Raw genomic sequence first — 19,707 nt, 5'->3', positions numbered from 1 at the left:
ACCATTAAAAAATGCTACCTTGGCCAGACGTGGTGGCTCATGCCTATAATTCCAGCACTTTGGGAGGCCAAAGCAGGCAGATCTTTGAGGTCAGGAGTTCAAGACCAGTCTGGCCAACATGGTGAAACCCCATCTTTCTAAAAATACAAAACTAGCTAGGCGTGGTGGCATGCGCCTACAATCCCAGTTTCTTGGGAGGCTGACACAGGAGAATTGCTTGACTCCAGGAGGCAGAAGTTGCAGTAAGCCAAGATCGTACCACTACACTACAGCCTGGGCAACAGAGTAAGACTCTGGCTTTAAAAAAAAAAAAAAACCTGGATAATGTAGTCACATCCTGAATAATTCACAGGCAATCTCTCTCAATCATTTGTAGCATATACCTAGTTATGTCAGCCAGAAACTGAAGAATCAACTTAGGTCCACTCTATATCTTCCCATATCCAGTCAGTCAGTCTACTTCTTCAGACTGAGGGCCTGTCTCAGTTTCTCCAACCCTCTAACCCTCTTCCCATTTCTAAGGCTACCCTTCTGGGTACCCTTCTATGGCTGCCCTTCTGTCCTTCTGGCAGAAGTTCTTGCCAGCACCTCTGCAACCCCCTCCTAATCAGGCTCGCCCCTCTCCAGTGTATAGCAGCCAAAACACAATCTGCTCTGCTCACTCCCCTGTGCCTGTACCTAACACCATCCAGGGCCCTAGGGATAATCTTCAAATTCCTTGACACAGAAGATCCTTCATAATCCAACCCCTGCTTATCTTTCAGACTTCCCTTCTCTCCATTCCCAGTCACCATCTCAGCCATGTTTATTTACCTGCAAGTCCCTGGATTCACCACAAATTCCACCATCTCTGTGCCCTGTAAAAATGCTTTCCTCAACTTCTCTTCTCTCCCTCATCCACTTCATGTGGCTAACTCCTAACTCTTCCCCTTCAAACTGTAGCAAAAACATTACCTGCTGTAAGAAAGACGACATGACACCTCAAAACTCTTCAAGCACTGGCATAGTGCTTGGCATTTACATCTACCAGGGCACAGGCTGCACAGAACTACCAGTTCATTTCTCTACTTTGCTGGAGATTCAATGAAGAAAGAGCCAACATCTTTACAATTATCCCTTCTCAGCCCAGTGCATGGCACACAGTAAATATGCAGTAAATACCTGTTAATTGAATGACTAAAGAATGACAGATACATTCCAGGTTTGTTTGAACCAAACATGATGAGTCAAACATTGTTGTGACTATTCAAATATTTGAAAGCATATACTCTTAAAAGTTAAGTCTCTTAAGTTTAATGTTATTTTTTAAAGGAGGTAAAAGAATTCAAAACATTTTAAAGCTGCTTAGAGAAACATTATAAAATCAAAAATGAAAACTAAAGAACAGATTTCCTTAATATAAACGAACATTTAACCAAAATGCCAAACCTACCTCTGTAAGCAATATTGCTAGCATATCCTGCCTCTGAAAACGAATAGCCAAGTGTACAAGAGTATAGCCAACATCAAAGGCAGAAGGACGGTTCAGCAAGCGTACTTCGTCTGCAGTGAGCTGACGTGCAATGTCTCCTCCTGATGACTTGTATGCTTCTATAGCAGCTAAATCACCTTCTACAACCCCTAAAACAAGCATCAAGATACAAAAGCATTTAATTCTCATTTTCTTCAAAAAACACAAACCGTAGCAATCACTCCAAACTCTTTTAAGTGTTTCTCTGTGCTTCCTGGATCCTGATGCATCATTTAAATGTCCTGTAAGGGTAAGGAAAGTTAGTTTTTTGCTTTCCCTTTAAAAATTTTCTTTCCAGAACTAGAACTGCCTACACATTTACCTTACCATCAGTGCAGGCTCCAGGCTCTGGTGGGATTTAGAGGAATTATTAGACTGTAAGAATTGGATCGAAGATCGATAATCTAGTATAAGAAACCAAACGTCACAAGAGACACTGAGCCCCCAGTTCTGGTCCTGCGTTCATCCTGACTTTGCAGAAACCAAGGAGACAGGGATGTGCTTCCAGCTGGTGTTGAGCTCCTCCTGCCCTTTACACTGCATTCTTAAAGCAGAATCAAAACAAATGCTGAACTTTCCATACTGCTCTTTAGCATTGAAACAACTTGGAGCAACTGAAACCATCTTCACTGTAAGTAAACGTTGGCAACATTTTGATTTCAGATTCTCTCACAGCCAAGTCTTCCTTATACCCATTAAGAATTATTAATAAAGTAAAAGTTGAACCAGATGATTTCAAATAAAATGTGCTAAAATAAAACATTACAATCCAGTTAGAATAGGGGGGAAACAGAAACATCACTTCTGCCCAAATCTATAAAGAACATTCCATTACCACTGAGCCATTTTATTAACCTTAACACAAGTTAATGTTAGGTAAATACAGTAATACTGTCTACTAAGCAGTCTGGTAAAGTATGGGTATCAGCCTGGGCTAAAAAAAAAAAAAAAAAAAAAAAAAAAAAAAAAAAAAAGGTAGATTAGCTTCCAATTTACCACAAAAGGGGTTTAAAGCAATGGCCAGGCGCGGTGGCTCAAGCCTGTAATCCCAGCACTTTGGGAGGCCGAGGCGGGCGGATCACGAGGTCAGGAGATCGAGACCATCCTGGCTGACACGGTGAAACCCCGTCTCTACTAAAAAATACAAAAAACTAGCCGGGCGAGGTGGCGGGCGCCTGTAGTCCCAGCTACTGGGGAGGCTGAGGCAGGAGAATTGCGTGAACCCGGGAGGCGGAGCCTGCAGTGAGCTGAGATCCGGCCACTGCACTCCAGCCTGGGCGGCAGAGCGAGACTCCGCCTCAAAAAAAAAAAAAAAAAAAAAAAATTATTTGTGGGACCAAATACTTCTAAGTGCTTCCTAAATTACATCAAGACAAATGTGTTTGCTGGATAGAATACTAATACTAGGTAAAAATATTCTTAGTGTACTTTTAAAAAAGTATTTTAATTGCCATCTTGAATTAGGAATTAGATCAGACATATTCCTTAGAATGTAACAGATTGGTAAAATGCAACAATTTTCTACCATTAGTAAAGATAACAAGGCTTCAAAATAATTCCCACATTTACTGAATCCTCATGATATACAGGAACGCCTTGCCAGGCAATATGAGAAGTACAAAGACAGGGAAAATGTGACTCCAATATTCAAAGCAGTCCTTTCTGCAAATTTCGATCCTCTCCAAAAAAAAATGACCCCCTGCCCCAAACACAGACATATACATTCTTCAGGCTGAAAACCAATTATATTAAGAATGCCTACTTATAGGAATTATTTTCACAGCAATGTAGCTTGATAAACTCCTCACTACGCATATAACAAATTCAGCTACATATGCCCCGCCTCCACCCACCTAACACATCCTTATGAGGAACAGTGCGCCCTAGAGAAGTCAAGGTAAAGCTTAATCAAGTACGGCATGAGATAAAGGTTATAAATCTTCCTAAAGGGGCAAGCCTTTCAAATAGACCAGAAAGTGCTACTTGAACTAAAAACAAATCTATGATTGAAGAGTTTTCTATTTCCAGTTATTATGTTCAAATACAAAAAGAACTGTAAAACTTCTGCTTAACTTATTTAATGAACAATTAAGTATAGCCTGGTAGGACCCATAACTTTTAAGATAATTCAATGCAGTTTTCTTTTATTGAGGATTGAGCATGCCCATGCCATTTCCTTCCACTCCACAGCATTTCTGCATGAAGGCAATGACTTTTCCCTTCAGTCTTATCAAAGTCCTTGACTATTTTCAGGTATATGTAGCATCAATGCACCTTTTATAGTCTTTAGTTCTAATCTAAAAATATTATCTACTTATAAACTTTTTGTATTACATAAAAAAATGTTCCGAACACTTCCAAAAACAACCCACGAGTCTGATCAACTTACCTGAAAAAACAAAGAGGAAGAGCTGTACAATGTATGTGTATGCATGTATGTAGGTGTTTGTATTTAATGTGTTCATGTTTATTTTTTATTTCTCAAAGACAAAGATGAGGTGATCTAAAGCTAAGCACCAAATAACTTCCTTCTTTTGCTTGGAAGAAGGGGAGATCTTCAAATCACTTTATTGTTTTTAGCTAACTCACCATATAGCTGAAGTCTAGAAGAATCTCATCTCAGAAATTCTTAAGATTTCCTCTCTAATGTCTCTGAGAGATTTCTGTAATTAGAAGTTAATGAGCACTGGGCAGTGGGGTGCAGACTACATAGCACAACAAAACTAGCAGATTGTACTTTGGAACTACAATGTACAACATCATCACCCATTCTGCTTTCATTAAGTGCTTTTTAAAAATATAACCAGAACTTCCAATGTTGAACTGCATGGTATGTGAAATTATATCTCAATAAAGCCGATATACACAAACACAACTAGGATTTCTATTTGACCTAATACAAAATTATCAAAAACACTTAATTAGTCCCTCCTACTCCATGCTCTGCATGAAACTACAAACGGGCATACTGCCCATTCCCTAGCATGGCGGACACACAGAAGATGAGGAGAACAGACTATTCTCAGTTTTTGACAGCATGAAATTCTCCAAACTTCCCAGAGCAGGAAAAACACACATCACTTAAGTATAGGTAAAAAATAATATTTAAAAGAAAATTATTTTATTACCTAGTGTTTGAGGAATATGTAATTTCATTCTTTTCATTAAGCATAAAAGTTCATAGTCTCGGTGACTGGTACATTTTCATCTACAAAGATTAGTAAATTTATTACAAATCAAATTTCATGAAAATGTCACTGAACTATCCCAATTTTTGCTATGTCTTTATTGCACACTGCTCAAAGAGAACTTCTGAAAGTTTAGACATTACTTCACAGACAGGTTTTTGTTGTAGACATGGTGTTTAATAGGATTTGGCCCATACGCATATAATTTAAAGTTTTAGCCACCGCATGTTTTCTACTTAAGGAGCAGGGAAAAAGCATCGTAATATATGCAAAAAAGGAAAAAAAAAAAAAAAAAAAACCTTACAAAATATCTGAGTTCTTCACGTAATTACACTTTGAGCACCTTTTAATGTCAGGAGATAAAAAGAATGTAGGAATCAGGTAGAAGAGGTGGTAGACAGGAAAAGACAACAAATAAATGCAAGTGTTAAAATCTCACTTTATAGGACAAAGGCCAGGAAAAAATGAAAAGTTCCAAGAGAAGATAATCAACATATACATGTTTTGCTAGGTTACTGACATCTCACAATGCCTCCAAGAGTAACTGAAGCATCTATTTATTTTTATTTATTTTTTTTTTTTTGAGACGGAGTCTCGCTCTGTCACCCAGGCTGGAGTACAGTGACGCAATTTTAGCTTACTGAAAGCAACCTCCGCTCCCGAGTTCAAGCAATTCTCCTATCTCACCCTCCCGAGTAGCTGAGACTACTGGCGCACACCACCACACCAGCTAATTTCTGTATTTTTAGTAGAGATGGCGTTTCACCATATTGATCAGGCTGGTCTCGAACTCCTGACCTCGGCCCCGCAAAGTGCAGGGATTACAGGCGCGAGCCACCGTGCCCAGCCGAAATATCTTTCTCTTAGTACTTTTTTAAAAATTTAACAAACGTGTACTATGCCTTCTGTCCCTTCCTCCTTCATGCTATGAAGACAAAAGGACAGCTGAAGACACTCTGAGATTAATTTTATAAAACTAATCTGCAGTATCATCATACATTCAAAATTGAATGAAATGCACAATCAGCCTAATAGCGAAACATAATTACAAATAAATGGTTAATACACTTCTTAAAACATGAAGGACTAAGAATAAATGAAAGCCACTATGTTATATATCACTAGCTAAACAGTTAAAAAAATAAAAAGCAAACATATTATTCCGTAAGCTGGGCCAGGAGCAGAGTTTACATATTTTGAAGCCACAGGTCAATGACTCACTGGGGACTTCACAGCTACTATGGAACTCCATTGGTTAGAATTTAGAGCTGGCTCATAGATGTTTAGAAAACAGACTTATTTTTTTCCCCCATATATGGCACAGTTTTCAAAGTTTTGCCTTATTTTCCTTTATGACATTAAAATTGTAATGGTTACTAACTTTGAAAAGAATGCCAAATGGTAAAAAAAAAGCCAGGACTTACCTGAGCCCACATGGGCCAGCCCAACACTACCCTGGAGTTCTATGGTAGCTGTGACATCACAGCATGGTTTATGCTGTGGGGTCAGGGTGGACCTGGAGTCAGCTGGCACAATTTCAGGAACCCTTGAAGAGAAAAGTTAGTTTTAAGTGGTAATGTTCAGAATGTCCTTTACCATGGTCAGAGAAAGATGCAGATGTGGTTTTCCTCTAGCCAGAGTTTAACTCATTTAACTGGTTTTCATATTAAAAGGAAACTATACCCCCCAGTAATACTTTTTTATGTCATAAGCATTTGGCTATCATTTAATCCTGAACCTGGCATAGATATTCACAGGAAATTCTTGAAAAATTAATGAGCTGCTTTTTAAATAAAATGACTTCAATATTTTTTAAAGTGTACCTTCAGGTAGGCAAAAGCACAGGAACAGTCTCGGAAATAATCTGAGCAGGCCAAACCACCTCCTGGTTGTATTTTCCACATAATAATAGCAACAAGTTAAGATCTACTATTTCTATTCCTAGAACAGTGCTACAAACAATAACCTATTCAAAAGATCAACAGATGAAAATCAAAATTATAAACAAATTCTTAAATTTAATCTATATCAAGTCTAGCTTGTATTCAATAACCTCACTGTCCATTATTAAAACATCCTCTTTAGAAAAATAAAAGATTCAATGAGAGAAGGAAGTCAAATATTCGCTAATTAAAACTTTTTAAATTATCTGTAAGTTGTGACAAACTATGTCAAATATAGTCTATACTACTGAGCTCTTTTCTCCTTACATCTTTGATCAGAGTGTTAACAAGCCACTCTTGTGAAAACAGAAGTCCCTGAAGTCATGAAAAAATACCTGACCTAACAGATACTTTCCTAAGAAAGAAGATCCTGCCAAGCAGGAAGAACTACTGCTGAAAGCAACATGGAAGGACTTAAAGGAAACATGCCACAAAGTTATCTTTGGGACAAGTGATCAGAGACAGGGACAAATGTTAATGGGATAAAACAGATGAACATGAGTTCAAACTATGAAGATCACTTAAAATATCACTGAAAATACTCAACTGAAAGGAAATTACGGTTCTTAAAAATCTTAGGTTCCGGCCAGGTGCAGTGGCTCACACCTGTAATCCTAGCACTCTGGGAGGCCGAGGTGGGTGGAACACCTGAGGTCAGGAGTTCAAGACCAGCCTGGCCAACATGGTGAAACCCCGTCTCTACCAAAAACACACAAAAAATTAGCCGGGCGTGGTGGCGTGCGTCTGTAATCTCAGCTACTCAGGAGGCTGAGACAGGAGAATCGCTTGAACCCAGGAGGCAGAGGCTGCAGTGAGCCGAGATTGTGCCACTGCACTCCAGCCTGGGCAACAAAGAGTGAAACTCTGTCCTAAAAAAAAAAAAAAAAAAAAATCTTAGATTCCAAAAGTAGATTTTGAAACTCATAAAATAGTGTATGCCAAAACCACATTCACTGCTGAAGTCACATCCAAAAGTTTTTCTGACTTCAAAATAAAAATAAAAATTTCATTTGCCACACTGCCAAGTTACCCTGGCTGAATTTGAAACCAAATTTTAGATTTTTATACTTATACTATCTCAGGTAGGCCGGGAGAAACTAGTCTAGCCCACCTTTTTTTACTAGAGGGTAAGTGAACATTTTAAAAGTGGAAATGGGAGGCTGGGTGCAGTGGTTCACACCTATAATCTCAGCACTTTGGGAGGCCAAGGCAGGAGAATCACTTAGAGCCAGAATTTGAAGACCAGCCTGACCTCAGCAATATGGTAAGATCTCATCTTTACAAAAAAATTTTTTAAATTAGTCAGGTATAGTGATGCATGCCTGTAGTCCTAGCTACTTGGGAGGATCACCTGAGCCCAGGAATTCGAGGCTGCAATGAGCCATGATCATGCCACTGCACTCCAACCTGGGTAACAAGAGTGAGACCCTGTCTCTGTTTAAAAAAAAAAAAAAAAACGAAGTAGGGGCAAGGAAGAAAGGATAAAAGGAAAAACTTTCATAATTTATTATAACTTTATACTGTTCATATTATATACATTTAATTCTTCTAGACAAAAGTAAACAGAATGAAGACAGAAAATCAAGAAATGTTCAAAAGTAACCCAGTCAATATTAAGGTCTCCAACCAGAAACGCTAAACAAGAAAGTTTCCATAATTTGCCACTGAAAAAGGAACTTCACGGCTTCGGTAAACACTAATAGCCCCACAAGCACACATCCCCAAAAGTTTCAGAGCCATGTATCCAATAATCCATCAAGCATCCTCACCACAAAACCTCTAAAAAAAAAAACCTAAACTTTCTCTCTCCTATGTCCAGGAAAAATGATACTGTTAGCCAACCCAGATGTCCAAACCAAAAATCTGGCCTTCTAACCTCCTTCTCATCTCAGCCCAGTATCAGTTCTTCTAGGTTTTGTCAATTCTACTTAAGTCTTTTTCAAATAAATCTCCCTTTCCCCATCTCCACTGACTCTACCCCAGCTATACATGACTGTAGGTAAGTTGCTATCATTTACTCTACTGGTCTGCCATCTCAAGTGTTGCTCGCTCCCAATCTCTTCTCTACACTAGGGTGAGTGTGGTCTTCTTAGACTACAAATGTAATTAAGGCGCTCCCTTTTCAAAAGTTTACCACTAGGTCGGGCGTGGCAGCTCACACCTGCAATCCCAGCACTTTGGGAGCCCAAGGAGGGCAGACTGCTTGAACTCAGCAGTTCAAGACTAGCCTGGGAGAAACCCAATCGCTACAAAAAATTTAAAGAATAAGCCAGGTGTGCTGGCATGCACCTGTAGTCCCAGCTACTTGGGAGGCTGAGGTGAGAGGATCCCTTGAGCCGAAGAAGGTTGAGGCTGCAGTGAGCTGTGATCATGTCACTGCACTCCATCCAGCCTGGGTGACAAAGTGAGATCTCATCTCGGGGGGGGGGGAGTTTACCACTGCCCTTAGGCTAACAGCTAAATTCCTTAACCAGGTTAAGGAATTAACCTATTTAACCAGGTTAAATAGTCCCAACATTCCCTACAGGTTCTCTCTCACAGTCCTCATTCTACACTCCAACCAACTGACTTCTCTCAGGTTACTGGACGTGCCTTGGTCTCTTGACCCTGGATTTTTAACACATACAATTCCCACTAACAGAAACACTCTTCCTTCTTCTCTTTCAAGTTTCAGCTTAGATGTCACCAAAAGTCCTCTCCAAATCTCCTAATGCGATTAAGTTATATGCTCCTTCTAGGACCCTATACTTCCTCTGCTGAGCTATCCTGGCTTGCTAAATTCTATTTGCCCCATAAACTCTTTGAGAGCCATGACTTCTTTCAAAGTGCTTGGGAGCACACTCGGTAAGTACCTGAATGCATGAATGAACAAACAAAGAAAAGGTAAAAACGAAGACAATTTTGCAAAGTAACTGAGGCCACACGCCATGGCTCACCCCTGTAATCCCAGCACTTTGGGGAGGCCAAGGTCAAAAATGTTTTTCTGTTGCCCAGACTGGGACTGGTACATATTTTTAAGATGTGTATTTTTCATATAGATTTCATGTAACTTGATAAAATCACCAAATAAAGTGAACAAAAGACATGAATCAACTACTCACAGAAAAAAATACAAATGATTAATAAAATGAGACAGCATGCCATTCTTAATAACAAACATCAGGAAAGACAGCTCCACAGGGACTCCCAAAGTGCTGCTAATAAAGAACAGGTTAATTTAAGGCGCAGCAATTCAATGTCATATCACACATTTTTAAAAGGTACATGTTGATTCAAAATATAAAGTTCAATGAAAAAGGATATACAATATAATCTCAACTATGTAAAAGTAAATAAATGCAAAAAAAATAAGATTGAAAATACACAAAAAAAATCTGACAGGCTTCCTCTAGGCAGTGAGATTACAAACTTTTTATTTTTTCATAGCTTTTCTTATCTCTGAAATGGTCTACAATGCATATAGTCTGTGTTTCTTTGAGATGGAGTCTTGCTCTGTCGTTTAGACTAGAAGGCACTGACATGATCATAGTTCACTGCAGCATCAAACTCTTGCCTCAAGCAATCCTCCCACCTCAGCCTCACATATCTGGGACTGCAGGCACCCCGCCACCACACCCAGCTAAGTTTTTTATTTTTAATACAGAAGAGGTCCCGCCATGTTGCACATGCTAGTCTCAAGTAGTCTGCCTTTATTATTCAAAAATGAACTAAACTCTCAAAGATCGTTACAAGAAGTCAGTACAAATGTCTAAATTTGATGAAAAAGAAATAATATATTTTCATCAACTGAGGAAAAGATAAACAAAATGTGGTATACGCATACAATGAAATATTATTCAGTCTTAAAAAGGAAGAAAATTCTGGCCGGGGCAGTGGCTCACGCCTATAATCCCAACACTTTGGAAGGCTGAGGCGGGTGGATCACTTGAGCTCAGAAGTTCGAAACCAGCTTCGCCAACATGCCAAAACCCCGACTCTACTAAAAATACAAAAATTAGACACACATGGTGGCACACACGCCTACAGTCCCAGCTACTTGGGAGGCTGAGGCAGGAGAATCCCTTGAACCTGGGAGGCAGAGGTTGCAGCAAGCACAGACTGCACCACAGCACTTTGGCCTGGGTGACAGAGCGAAACTTCCTCTCGAAAAAAAAATAAAGGGAAGGAAATTATGACACAGATCACAACATGGATGAACCTTAAAGACATTATGCTAAGTGAAATAAGCAAAAGGACAGATACTGTATGACTCCATTCATGAGGTTATTAGGGCAGTCAAATTCATTGACAGAAAGTAGAATAATGATTGTTAGGGGCTGGAGGAAGGGGGAATGGAGCTATTTAATGGATACACAGTTTCAGTTTTCCAAGATGTAAAAAAGCTCTAGAGAGAATGGTAAAAATAGTTACACAACAATAAGAATGTACCTAATGCTACTGATATACACTTAATGAGTAAAATGGTATAAATTTTATCTTATGTATATTTTACCTCAAAATAAATTGCAAAAAAAAAAAAAGGAACAATGATACAAGGACATTATTCTGAGATATCGGAGCTGCTGCCTCAAATAATATCACCTAGATAGTATTCCTCCCTCCTCTAAAAAAGATAAATGTTTAAACTGAATCTAATCATAAGGAAATCCACAAATCTAAACTGAAGATCATTCTGCAAAAGTGGAATCTTCAAAAATGTCAATCATGAAAGAGTAAATTTTTTAAAAATTAAAAAAAAAAAAAAAACACAGGCGCTGTTCTAGATTAGAGAAGACTAAAGAGACAAAACTACACACAATGTATAACCCTTAACTGAACAAGGTGGGGCAACAGCAATTATTGAAACTATTGGTGAAACTAAATATAAACTTTCAGTATTAAATTTCTTGGATAACTATACTGTGTGGTTATATAGGAAAAAAAAAGTCCTTGTTCTTAGGAAACACATGCCAAGTGTCATGATGTCTTCAGCTAACTCAAACAGTTCAGAGAACACACACAAGAAAGACATACAGACAGAGACACCAAATATAGCAAAGAACTAACTGGAAAATCTTGGTCAAAGGCATATGGTGCTCAATATATTACACTTGTAACCTTTATACAGGTTTTGAAATTTCTCATTATAAAATAATGACAGGGGCCAGGCATGGTGGTTCATGCCTGTAATCCAAGCACCTTGGGATGCCAAGGCAGGTGGATCACTTGAGGTCAGGAGTTCGAGACCAGCCTGGCCAACATGGTGAAACCCCGTCTCTACTAAAAAACACAAATATTAGCTAGGCATGGTGGCGAGTTTGCCTACAGTCCCAGCTACTTGGGAGGTTGAGGCACAAGAATCGCTGGAGCCTGGGAGGCAGAAGTTGCACTGAGCCAAGATCGCACCACTGCACTCTAGCCTGGGCGACAGAGCAAGACTCCATCTCAAAAACATAAAAATAAATAAAAATAAAATAAAAGAATGACAGGGAAAATAGTGGTTGTCTAAGCACAGCAGGACTGGAGGTAGAGAGAAGAAGAAACTACTGCATTTATTTATATTTGCATTTCTGTGCTGCCTGGGTATTTTTTAACCATGTGCCCAGTTTAATGCAACTTTTTAAAGTTAGTTTAGATCCCAACAATTCTCTAGAGGCAAAACACATACTTTTATACTTGATATTTAAAGGATACATCTGGATTTCATAATTCAATGTGTTCATTTAATATAGTACTTTGTTTTTTAAATGAAAGCCGTTACTAAATCAATGGTGCATATTCAAATGTATCACATAATCAAGAATCACGTGACATAGTCCCTTTCTCAGCATAAAAAGGCACATTACTGGTTGGCAACCCTGTGTAATCAATCATTTCTGAAAGTCGAGAATTATGTCTCAGACATACTAAAGGCAACCAAGAGAATACTGGGGCTTTATTTCTGCCATCACCATCCATTTGCCTTAATAGAGACACTCATTCCTGGAAGTTTTCTTTTTATCACAGGTGTCAGGAAGTACTTTCAAATCCCAGACCAAACTGGCCAGCATCATTTAATAGTGGAAAGGAAAGAGGTGAAAAGTGTGTGTGTGCGCACAGGCATGTGTGTTCCCTACAGATTAGAATATTTTATGTTGCTGGAAATTCTCACAATTCACTTAAAAATCATGACATAAAATGTTACTTTATATCCACTGTTCCAAAATCAAAACAGGAAATCCTTAAAAACTTGAAAACCAAAAACTACCTGAAGATAATACTTCTTTCATGGTGCTAAAAATAACTCTTATTACCTACATGAACTACCTTGGATAGGAAGTAAACCCACAATCAAGAATGTGGAGTGAAATGATTGCAGTTTTTATAGCTACACACCCATCACACTTAAGAGTATCACGCAAAGTTAGCCAAGGACATACAAGGCATTGCCAGTATTCTAGCACTCACTTTCCTTTTATGCATGCAGACCAAAAATTGCTACAGAAGTCTGTATACATTTTGGATCCTATTAAAAGCTTTTAATGTGTCCAGGCATGGTGGCTCACCAGGAGGATCACTTGAATCCAAGAGATGGAGGTTGCAGTGAGCTGAGATTACACCAGTGCACTCCAGCCTGGGCAACAGAGTTAAAACCCTATTTCAAAACAAAAAAAGACAAAAACAAAACAAACAAAAACAAACAAAAAAAACAAAAAAACCTTTTCACATTTTTAACTCGAACCATTTTTGTGTTGTCTTTAATAAAAGGACAATTAGATGGTTTTTGTTTGTTTGTTTTGAGACAGAGTCTCTGTTGCCCAGGCTGGACTGCAGTGGCACGATCTCAGCTCACTGTAACCTCCGCCTCCCGGATTCACGCCATTCTCCTGCCTCAGCCTCCCGAGTAGCTGGGACTATAGGCACCCACCACCACGCCTGGCTAATTTTTTGTATTTTTAGTAGAGACGGGGTTTCACTGTGTTAGCCAGAATGGTCTCAATGTCCTGACCTCGTGATCTGCCCACCTCAGCCTCCCAAAGTGCTGGGATTACAGGCGTGAGCCACTGTTCCTGGCCAATTAGATGGTTTTAAATGTTTAAGCCCAGCCAATTAGATGGTGTTAAGTGTTTAAAACTATTATTAAGATGCAAGACCTGTTTACTGGTGGTTCTGCCTCCATTCACATGAAAAACAATGTATTAAGAAAAAAGGGGCCAGGTACTGTGACTCACGCCTGTAATCCCAGCACTTTGGGAGGCCAAGGTGGGCTGATCACCTGAGGTCAGGAGTTCGAGACCAACCTGGCCAACGTGGTGAAACCCCGTCTTCTCTACTAAAAATACAAAAATTAGCCGGGCATGGTGGCGCATGCCTGTAATCCCAGCTACTAGGGAAGCTGAGGCAGGAGGATCGTGTGAACCCACAAGGTAAAGGTTGCAGTGAGCTGAGGTTACACAACTACACTCCATCCTGGGCAACAGAGCAAGACCACGTTTCAAAAAAAAAAAAAAAAAAAAAAACTTTTAATGTACCATTTTTAACTCAAACCATTTTTGTGTTGTTGTCTTTAATAAAAGGGCAATTAGTTTTAAATGTTCAAAACTATTAATATGATGCAAGACCTGTTTACTGGTTCTGCCCTCTATTCATATGTAAAACAATGTATTAAGAAAAAAAAGGGCGAGGCACGTGGCTTACGCCCGTAATCCCAGCACTTTGGGAGGCTGAATCAGGCCGATCACTTGACCCCAGGAGTTTGAGAAAAGCCTGGGCAACATGGTGAAACCCTGCCTCTACAAACAAAAAAAAAAAAAAAAAAAATTCCAGGAATTAGCTGGGCATGGTGGTGCATGCTTCTGGTACCAGCTACTCGGGAGGCTGAAAGTGGGAGAATCACTTGAGCCTGGGCATTCAAGGCTGCAGTGAGCTGTGATCAATGCCACTGCACTCCAGCCTGGGTAACAGAGCAAAATCCTGTCTCCAGAAAAAAAGAAAAGAAAGGCAAAAGAAAAAAAAAAAGGACACCAAAATCAGAAGGTTATCTTTCAGTAGAACACTAGTTTGGCATCAGTATACAATCAAAGTTCATAACCCAGCACTTAAAAAGTAGCCATAACTGTGAACAACTTCACCAGCTTCCTCTCTAAACTCGCAGATGATGATCTCAAAAAATGACATATTAGATCACAAATCTGCAACTGAGCTACCAACACAGAATAACAACTGCAAAGTAATCCATAGAACAGGAAAAGTTCTAAACACTGAAAGACTGTCCAAACAGCTTTGGTATACCAAACCAAAAATAGGCCAAATGAGCAGAACAAACAGAACACACACTACAGAAACACCGCACACAAAAAGTAAAGTCCAAACAATGTGACCTAATTATGGAATGCTGTAAAATATTAGCAAGTAGCAGATCACCCTGGGCCACAGCAATCAGCTTCATACAGGCATATTTATTTCACTGACTTGAAAAAAAGCAGGGCTGTCGGGAGCGGTGGCTCACGCCTGTAATCCCAGCACTTTGGGAGGCCGAAGCAGGCGGATCACAAGGTCAGAAGAATGAGACCATCTTGGCTAAAGCGGTGAAACCCCGTCTCTACTAAAAATACAAAGAAATTAGTTGGGCGTGGTGGCGGGCGCCTGTAGTCCCAGCTACTCCGGAGGCTGAGGCGGGAGAATGGCGTGAACCTGGGAGGTGGAGCTTGCAGTGAGCCAAGATAGCGCTACTGCACTCCAGCCTGGGTGACAGAGTAAGACTCCGTCGAAGAGAAGAGAACAGAGGACAGGGGAGGACAGGGAAGGACAGGGGAGGACAGGGGAGGGGAGGGGAGGACAGGGGAGGGGAGGGGAGGGGAGGACAGGGGAGGGGAAGGGAGGGGAAGACAGGGGAGGGGAGGGGAGGACAGGGGAGGGGAGGGGAGGACAGGGGAGGGGAGGGGAGGGGAGAGAAAAGAAAAAAGCCAGGGCTGAAAACATTAATATTCCCAGGCATCAAACATAATTCAAAAGCTCCAGTAATGGCCGGGCGCAGTGGCTCACGCCTGTAACCCCAGCACTTTGGGAGGCCGAGGCGGGCGGATCACAAGGTCAGGAGATCAAGACCATCCTGGCTAACTCGGTGAAACCCCGTCTTTACTAAAAATACAAAAAAAAAAATTAGCCGGGTATGGTGGCGGGCACCTGTAGTCCCAGCTACTCGGGAGGCTGAGGCAGGAGAATGGCGTGAACCCAGGAGGCGGAGCTTGCAGTGAGCCAAGATCGCGCCACTGCACTCCAGCCTGGGAGACAGAGCGAGACTCCATCTCAAAAAAAAAAAAAAAAAAAAAGCTCCAGTATTAACCCTCAACCATATCTAGTAGAAAGAAACACCGTTACTATTTGTGTCTTGGAAAGGACAGCTACTTCCCATACTAGTCAGCCCCTCTGTAACTCAACTTATTTCATTATTAACAATGCCTCTGACCTCCTCTAGGAACTGGTGAAAATTAAGTAAAATTTCTGAAATTGTCAAATTAAGGTATTATTTGCTGGCCGGGCACAGTGGCTCACACCTGTAATCCCAGCACTTTGGGAGGCCAAGGCGGGAGGTAAGGTCAGGAATTTGAGATCAGCCTGGCCAACATGGTGAAACTCCGTCTCTACTAAAACAAAAAAACACAAAAATTAGCCAGGCACAATAGTGTGCACCTATAATCCCAGCTACTTGGGTGGCTGAGACAGGAGAATTGCTTGAACCCGGGAGGCACAGGTTGCAGTGAGCCAAGATCATGCCACTGCACTCCAGGCCGGGTGACAGAGCAAGACTCCATCTCAAAATAAAACAATAAATAAAATACTATTTGTTTAGGGCTGGGCGCAGTGGCTCACACCTGTAATCCCAGCACTTTGGGAGGTCAAGGTGGGCAGATGACCTGAGGTTAGAGTTCGAGACTAGCCTGGCCAACATGGTGAAACCCGTCTCTACTAAAAATACAAAAATTAGCTGGGAACATTGGTGGGCGCCTGTAATCCCAGCTACCTGGGAGGCTGAGGCAGGAGAATCTCTTTAACTCAGGAGGCAGAAGCCGCAGTGACCCAAGACCACGCCATTACACTCCAGCCTAGGCAACAAGAGCGAAAACTCCATCTCAAAAAAAAAAGCTATTATTTGTTTTTTAAAAAAAAGCTATTTGTATTAATTTCTTATTGCTGCTCTAACAAACGATTACAACCTTAGTGACTTAAAATAACACAAACTTTCTGTCTTACAGTTCAGGAGGTCAGAAGTTCAGCAAGGCTCTCACTGAGCTAAAATCAAGGTGTTGGCAGGGCTGTGCTCCTTCATGAGGCTCCAGAAAAGCCCCGCCTTTTCTCTTAGAGGCTGCTGACATTCCTTGCCTCATGGCCCTGCAACTCTCCCAAGCATCCACTTCTCTTCTCATGGTCCCATCTATAATCTTCTCTCCTGTCTCCCTGTGATTTACAAGGACGCTTGTGATTACACCACCTACCCAGATAACCCTGCCATTTAAGAAATCTTTAATCACTTCTGTAAAACCTCTACTGCCACGTAAGGTGGCCTACTCACAAATCCTGGGGACTGGGATGTAGGCACGGGGAGGTGGGATGTGGACATTATCCTGCCTGCCACTCTATCGGTCATGTAAATCACCCAAAAAGCCCCAAGAGGGCGTAGAGGGAGATAAACCTATAAGGAAGTCAACGGGCAAGTTAAAAACGCAAATTTGGACACTATAACTTATGTCATCAATAGTGTGTTTTCATTTTTTTGCTTTTATTTATTACTAAAAATACAAAAAAAAATTAGCCAGGAGTGGTGGCAGGCGCCTGTAGTCCCAGCTACTGGGGAGGCTGAGGCAGGAGAATGGTGTGAACCTGGGAGACGGAGCTTGCAGTGAGCTGAGATGCCCCACTGCACTCCAGCCTGGGCAACAGAGCGAGACTCTGTCTCAAATAAATAAATAAATAAATAAATATCATCTAAGTCTGTATAGACATGTCAAAATTCTGAAAGTGGGACAAATTTTGCTCAGAAACCATCAGAATTATAATCCTCATGATGCCACTTCAGCCTGCTACTTGATAAAGAAGAGATTCTGGTTCGGTTCATAAGTCAGTGATTCTCAACAGGGAACACCACTGCACGTGCACTTCAGGTCACCCCAAAACTTTGGAGCACCGGGAGGCATTACTGATTCACATATTCCCTATAGTGAAAGCTGTTCACACCACTGCTTTGGACAACTGAGTATTTCAGCATAAAAATTCCAGTTTCACACCAGGTGGTGGCTCACAACTGTAGTCCCAGTACTTGAGTCCAGGAGTCTGAAACCAGCCTGGGCAACACAGGGAGACTCCATCTCTACAAACCATTTTTAAAATTAGCGGGGCATGGTGGCATACACCTAGGTACTCCCAACTACTAGGGAAGCTGAGGTGGGAGGATTGCTTGAGCCCAGGAGGTCAAGGCTGCAGTGAGCTGTGATCACACCACTGCACTCCAGCGTGGGTGACAGAACAAGACCCTGTCTCAAAAAAAAAAAAAAATCTGTGTGTGTGTGTATATAAGTCCATATGTGTATATATATGTATATATGTACATATGAGTATATATACGTGTGTATACATGTATATACATATATACAGTTTCAATGTGAACTTGTTACTTAAGTTTGACTTTTTCCCCCATACCTTCAACAGCCCCAACCAAATCTCAGCTCCTAAACTTAAGAAAGATGCAGCTATTGTCTAGGAAGTGAGATAAAATGCCAGCTAGGAAGAAGTAGGTCCAATGACAACTGAATAAAATATTTCAAGGAAAAAATCTCATTTGATAGTTACAGCAAACACATAGAATGATTTTTTTAAAAAAAAATATTGCCATGAGTGAAAGTAGGAAGGTAGAGAAATTAAACATAAACCTGACTTTAGACTTTTCATATCCATAGACTGCCTGGTGATTAGCCTCTATACCCTGAAGCCTCTATATCCTTTCCTGTAAGACCCTTTCATACCCACTACCTACCTCAGTCTTCCTGACAACCAGTGAGAAGTAAAACTGGCTCTCCTGGGTTAAGTCCCAACTACTGAAAAACACAGAGAGCTAGGAAGCAGGCAAAGAATCTAGAAATTCATAGGAGGAGTAGGATAAAGGTTTGTCCAGACCCCAGTTCCCAAAAATATTCATTCATTCATTGATATAAAAATACCTGAGTGCCCAGTATGTCTGTAGCAGGCACTGTTCTACATGCTAAGATAGTTTTGAACAAAACAGATAAAATTACTGGCCCTCAGGAAGCTTAAATTCTAGAGGAGAGAGAGAGAAATCATAAATGAGATGATTAAGCATATTAGAAGTGTTATGAAGAAAACGCTGTGGGGAGGGATAATGGACAGAGATGAAGTTTTGGATACAGCACTCATAGAGGACCTCACTGAGAAGGCAATACTTGAGAAAAGAAGTGAAGGTGGAGAGCAATCCAGGCAGAGGAAACAGCAAGTAAAAGGCTTGAGGGCTTGTTCATAGAAAAAAAAAAAAAAAAGTGGCAAGAGTGGCTGGAATGAAATGGAAAAGGTGGAAAACAGATTAGTTCAGAGATAACATATTTTTGGCCCTTGAACAACATGGGGATTAGGGGGAACCAACCTTCCACACAGTAGCAGATCCATGTATAACTTTTAACTCCCCCAAAACTACTGATAGCCTGCTGTTGACCGGAAGCCTTACTAATAGCATAAACGATCAAATAACACATATTTGTATATGTATTATACACTGTATTCTTGTAATACATGAGAGAAAACAAAATGTTATTAAGAAAATCCTAAGGAAGAGAAAATACATTTACTAACTCATTAAGTCAAAGTGGCTCATCATAAAGGACTTCATCATCGTCGTCTTCACCTTGAGTACGCTGAGGAGGAGGAGGAAGAAAAGGGGTTGTTCTTGCTGTCTCAGGGGTGGCTGAGCTGGTAGAAAACTTAAGTATAAGTGAACCTGCACAGTTCAGACCTGTGTTGTTCAAGGGTCAAAAGTATATGGAAGGAAGCTGAAGTGTGCAATACAGAGCATGTAGATGGCCTTGTAGAGTTTTTTGAGGGA

At 40.6% G+C, this 19,707-nt stretch overlaps 1 protein-coding gene across 3 annotated transcripts in view; it reads right to left on the bottom strand.

The window, feature by feature from the left end:
* Positions 1–19,707, bottom strand: part of ZRANB1 (zinc finger RANBP2-type containing 1) — a 71,643-nt gene that overhangs the window by 20,147 nt on the left and 31,789 nt on the right. For 2 of the 3 annotated variants that reach the window (XM_045361726.3, XM_045361725.3), the window contains one exon: positions 1,433–1,620. In XM_045361726.3, coding sequence (XP_045217661.1) covers positions 1,433–1,620 — 188 coding nt within the window. Of the gene's footprint in view, positions 1–1,432; positions 1,621–6,122; positions 6,245–19,707 lie in introns of all 3 variants that reach the window. The other variant, XM_065521582.2, reaches the window with a different exon arrangement.

Source organism: Macaca fascicularis, chromosome 9 (assembly GCF_037993035.2).
Source record: "Macaca fascicularis isolate 582-1 chromosome 9, T2T-MFA8v1.1".
NCBI lineage: Eukaryota > Metazoa > Chordata > Mammalia > Primates > Cercopithecidae > Macaca > Macaca fascicularis.
The sequence above is the reverse complement of the archived record's forward strand: the minus strand, read 5'-3'. Positions and strand labels throughout refer to the sequence as shown.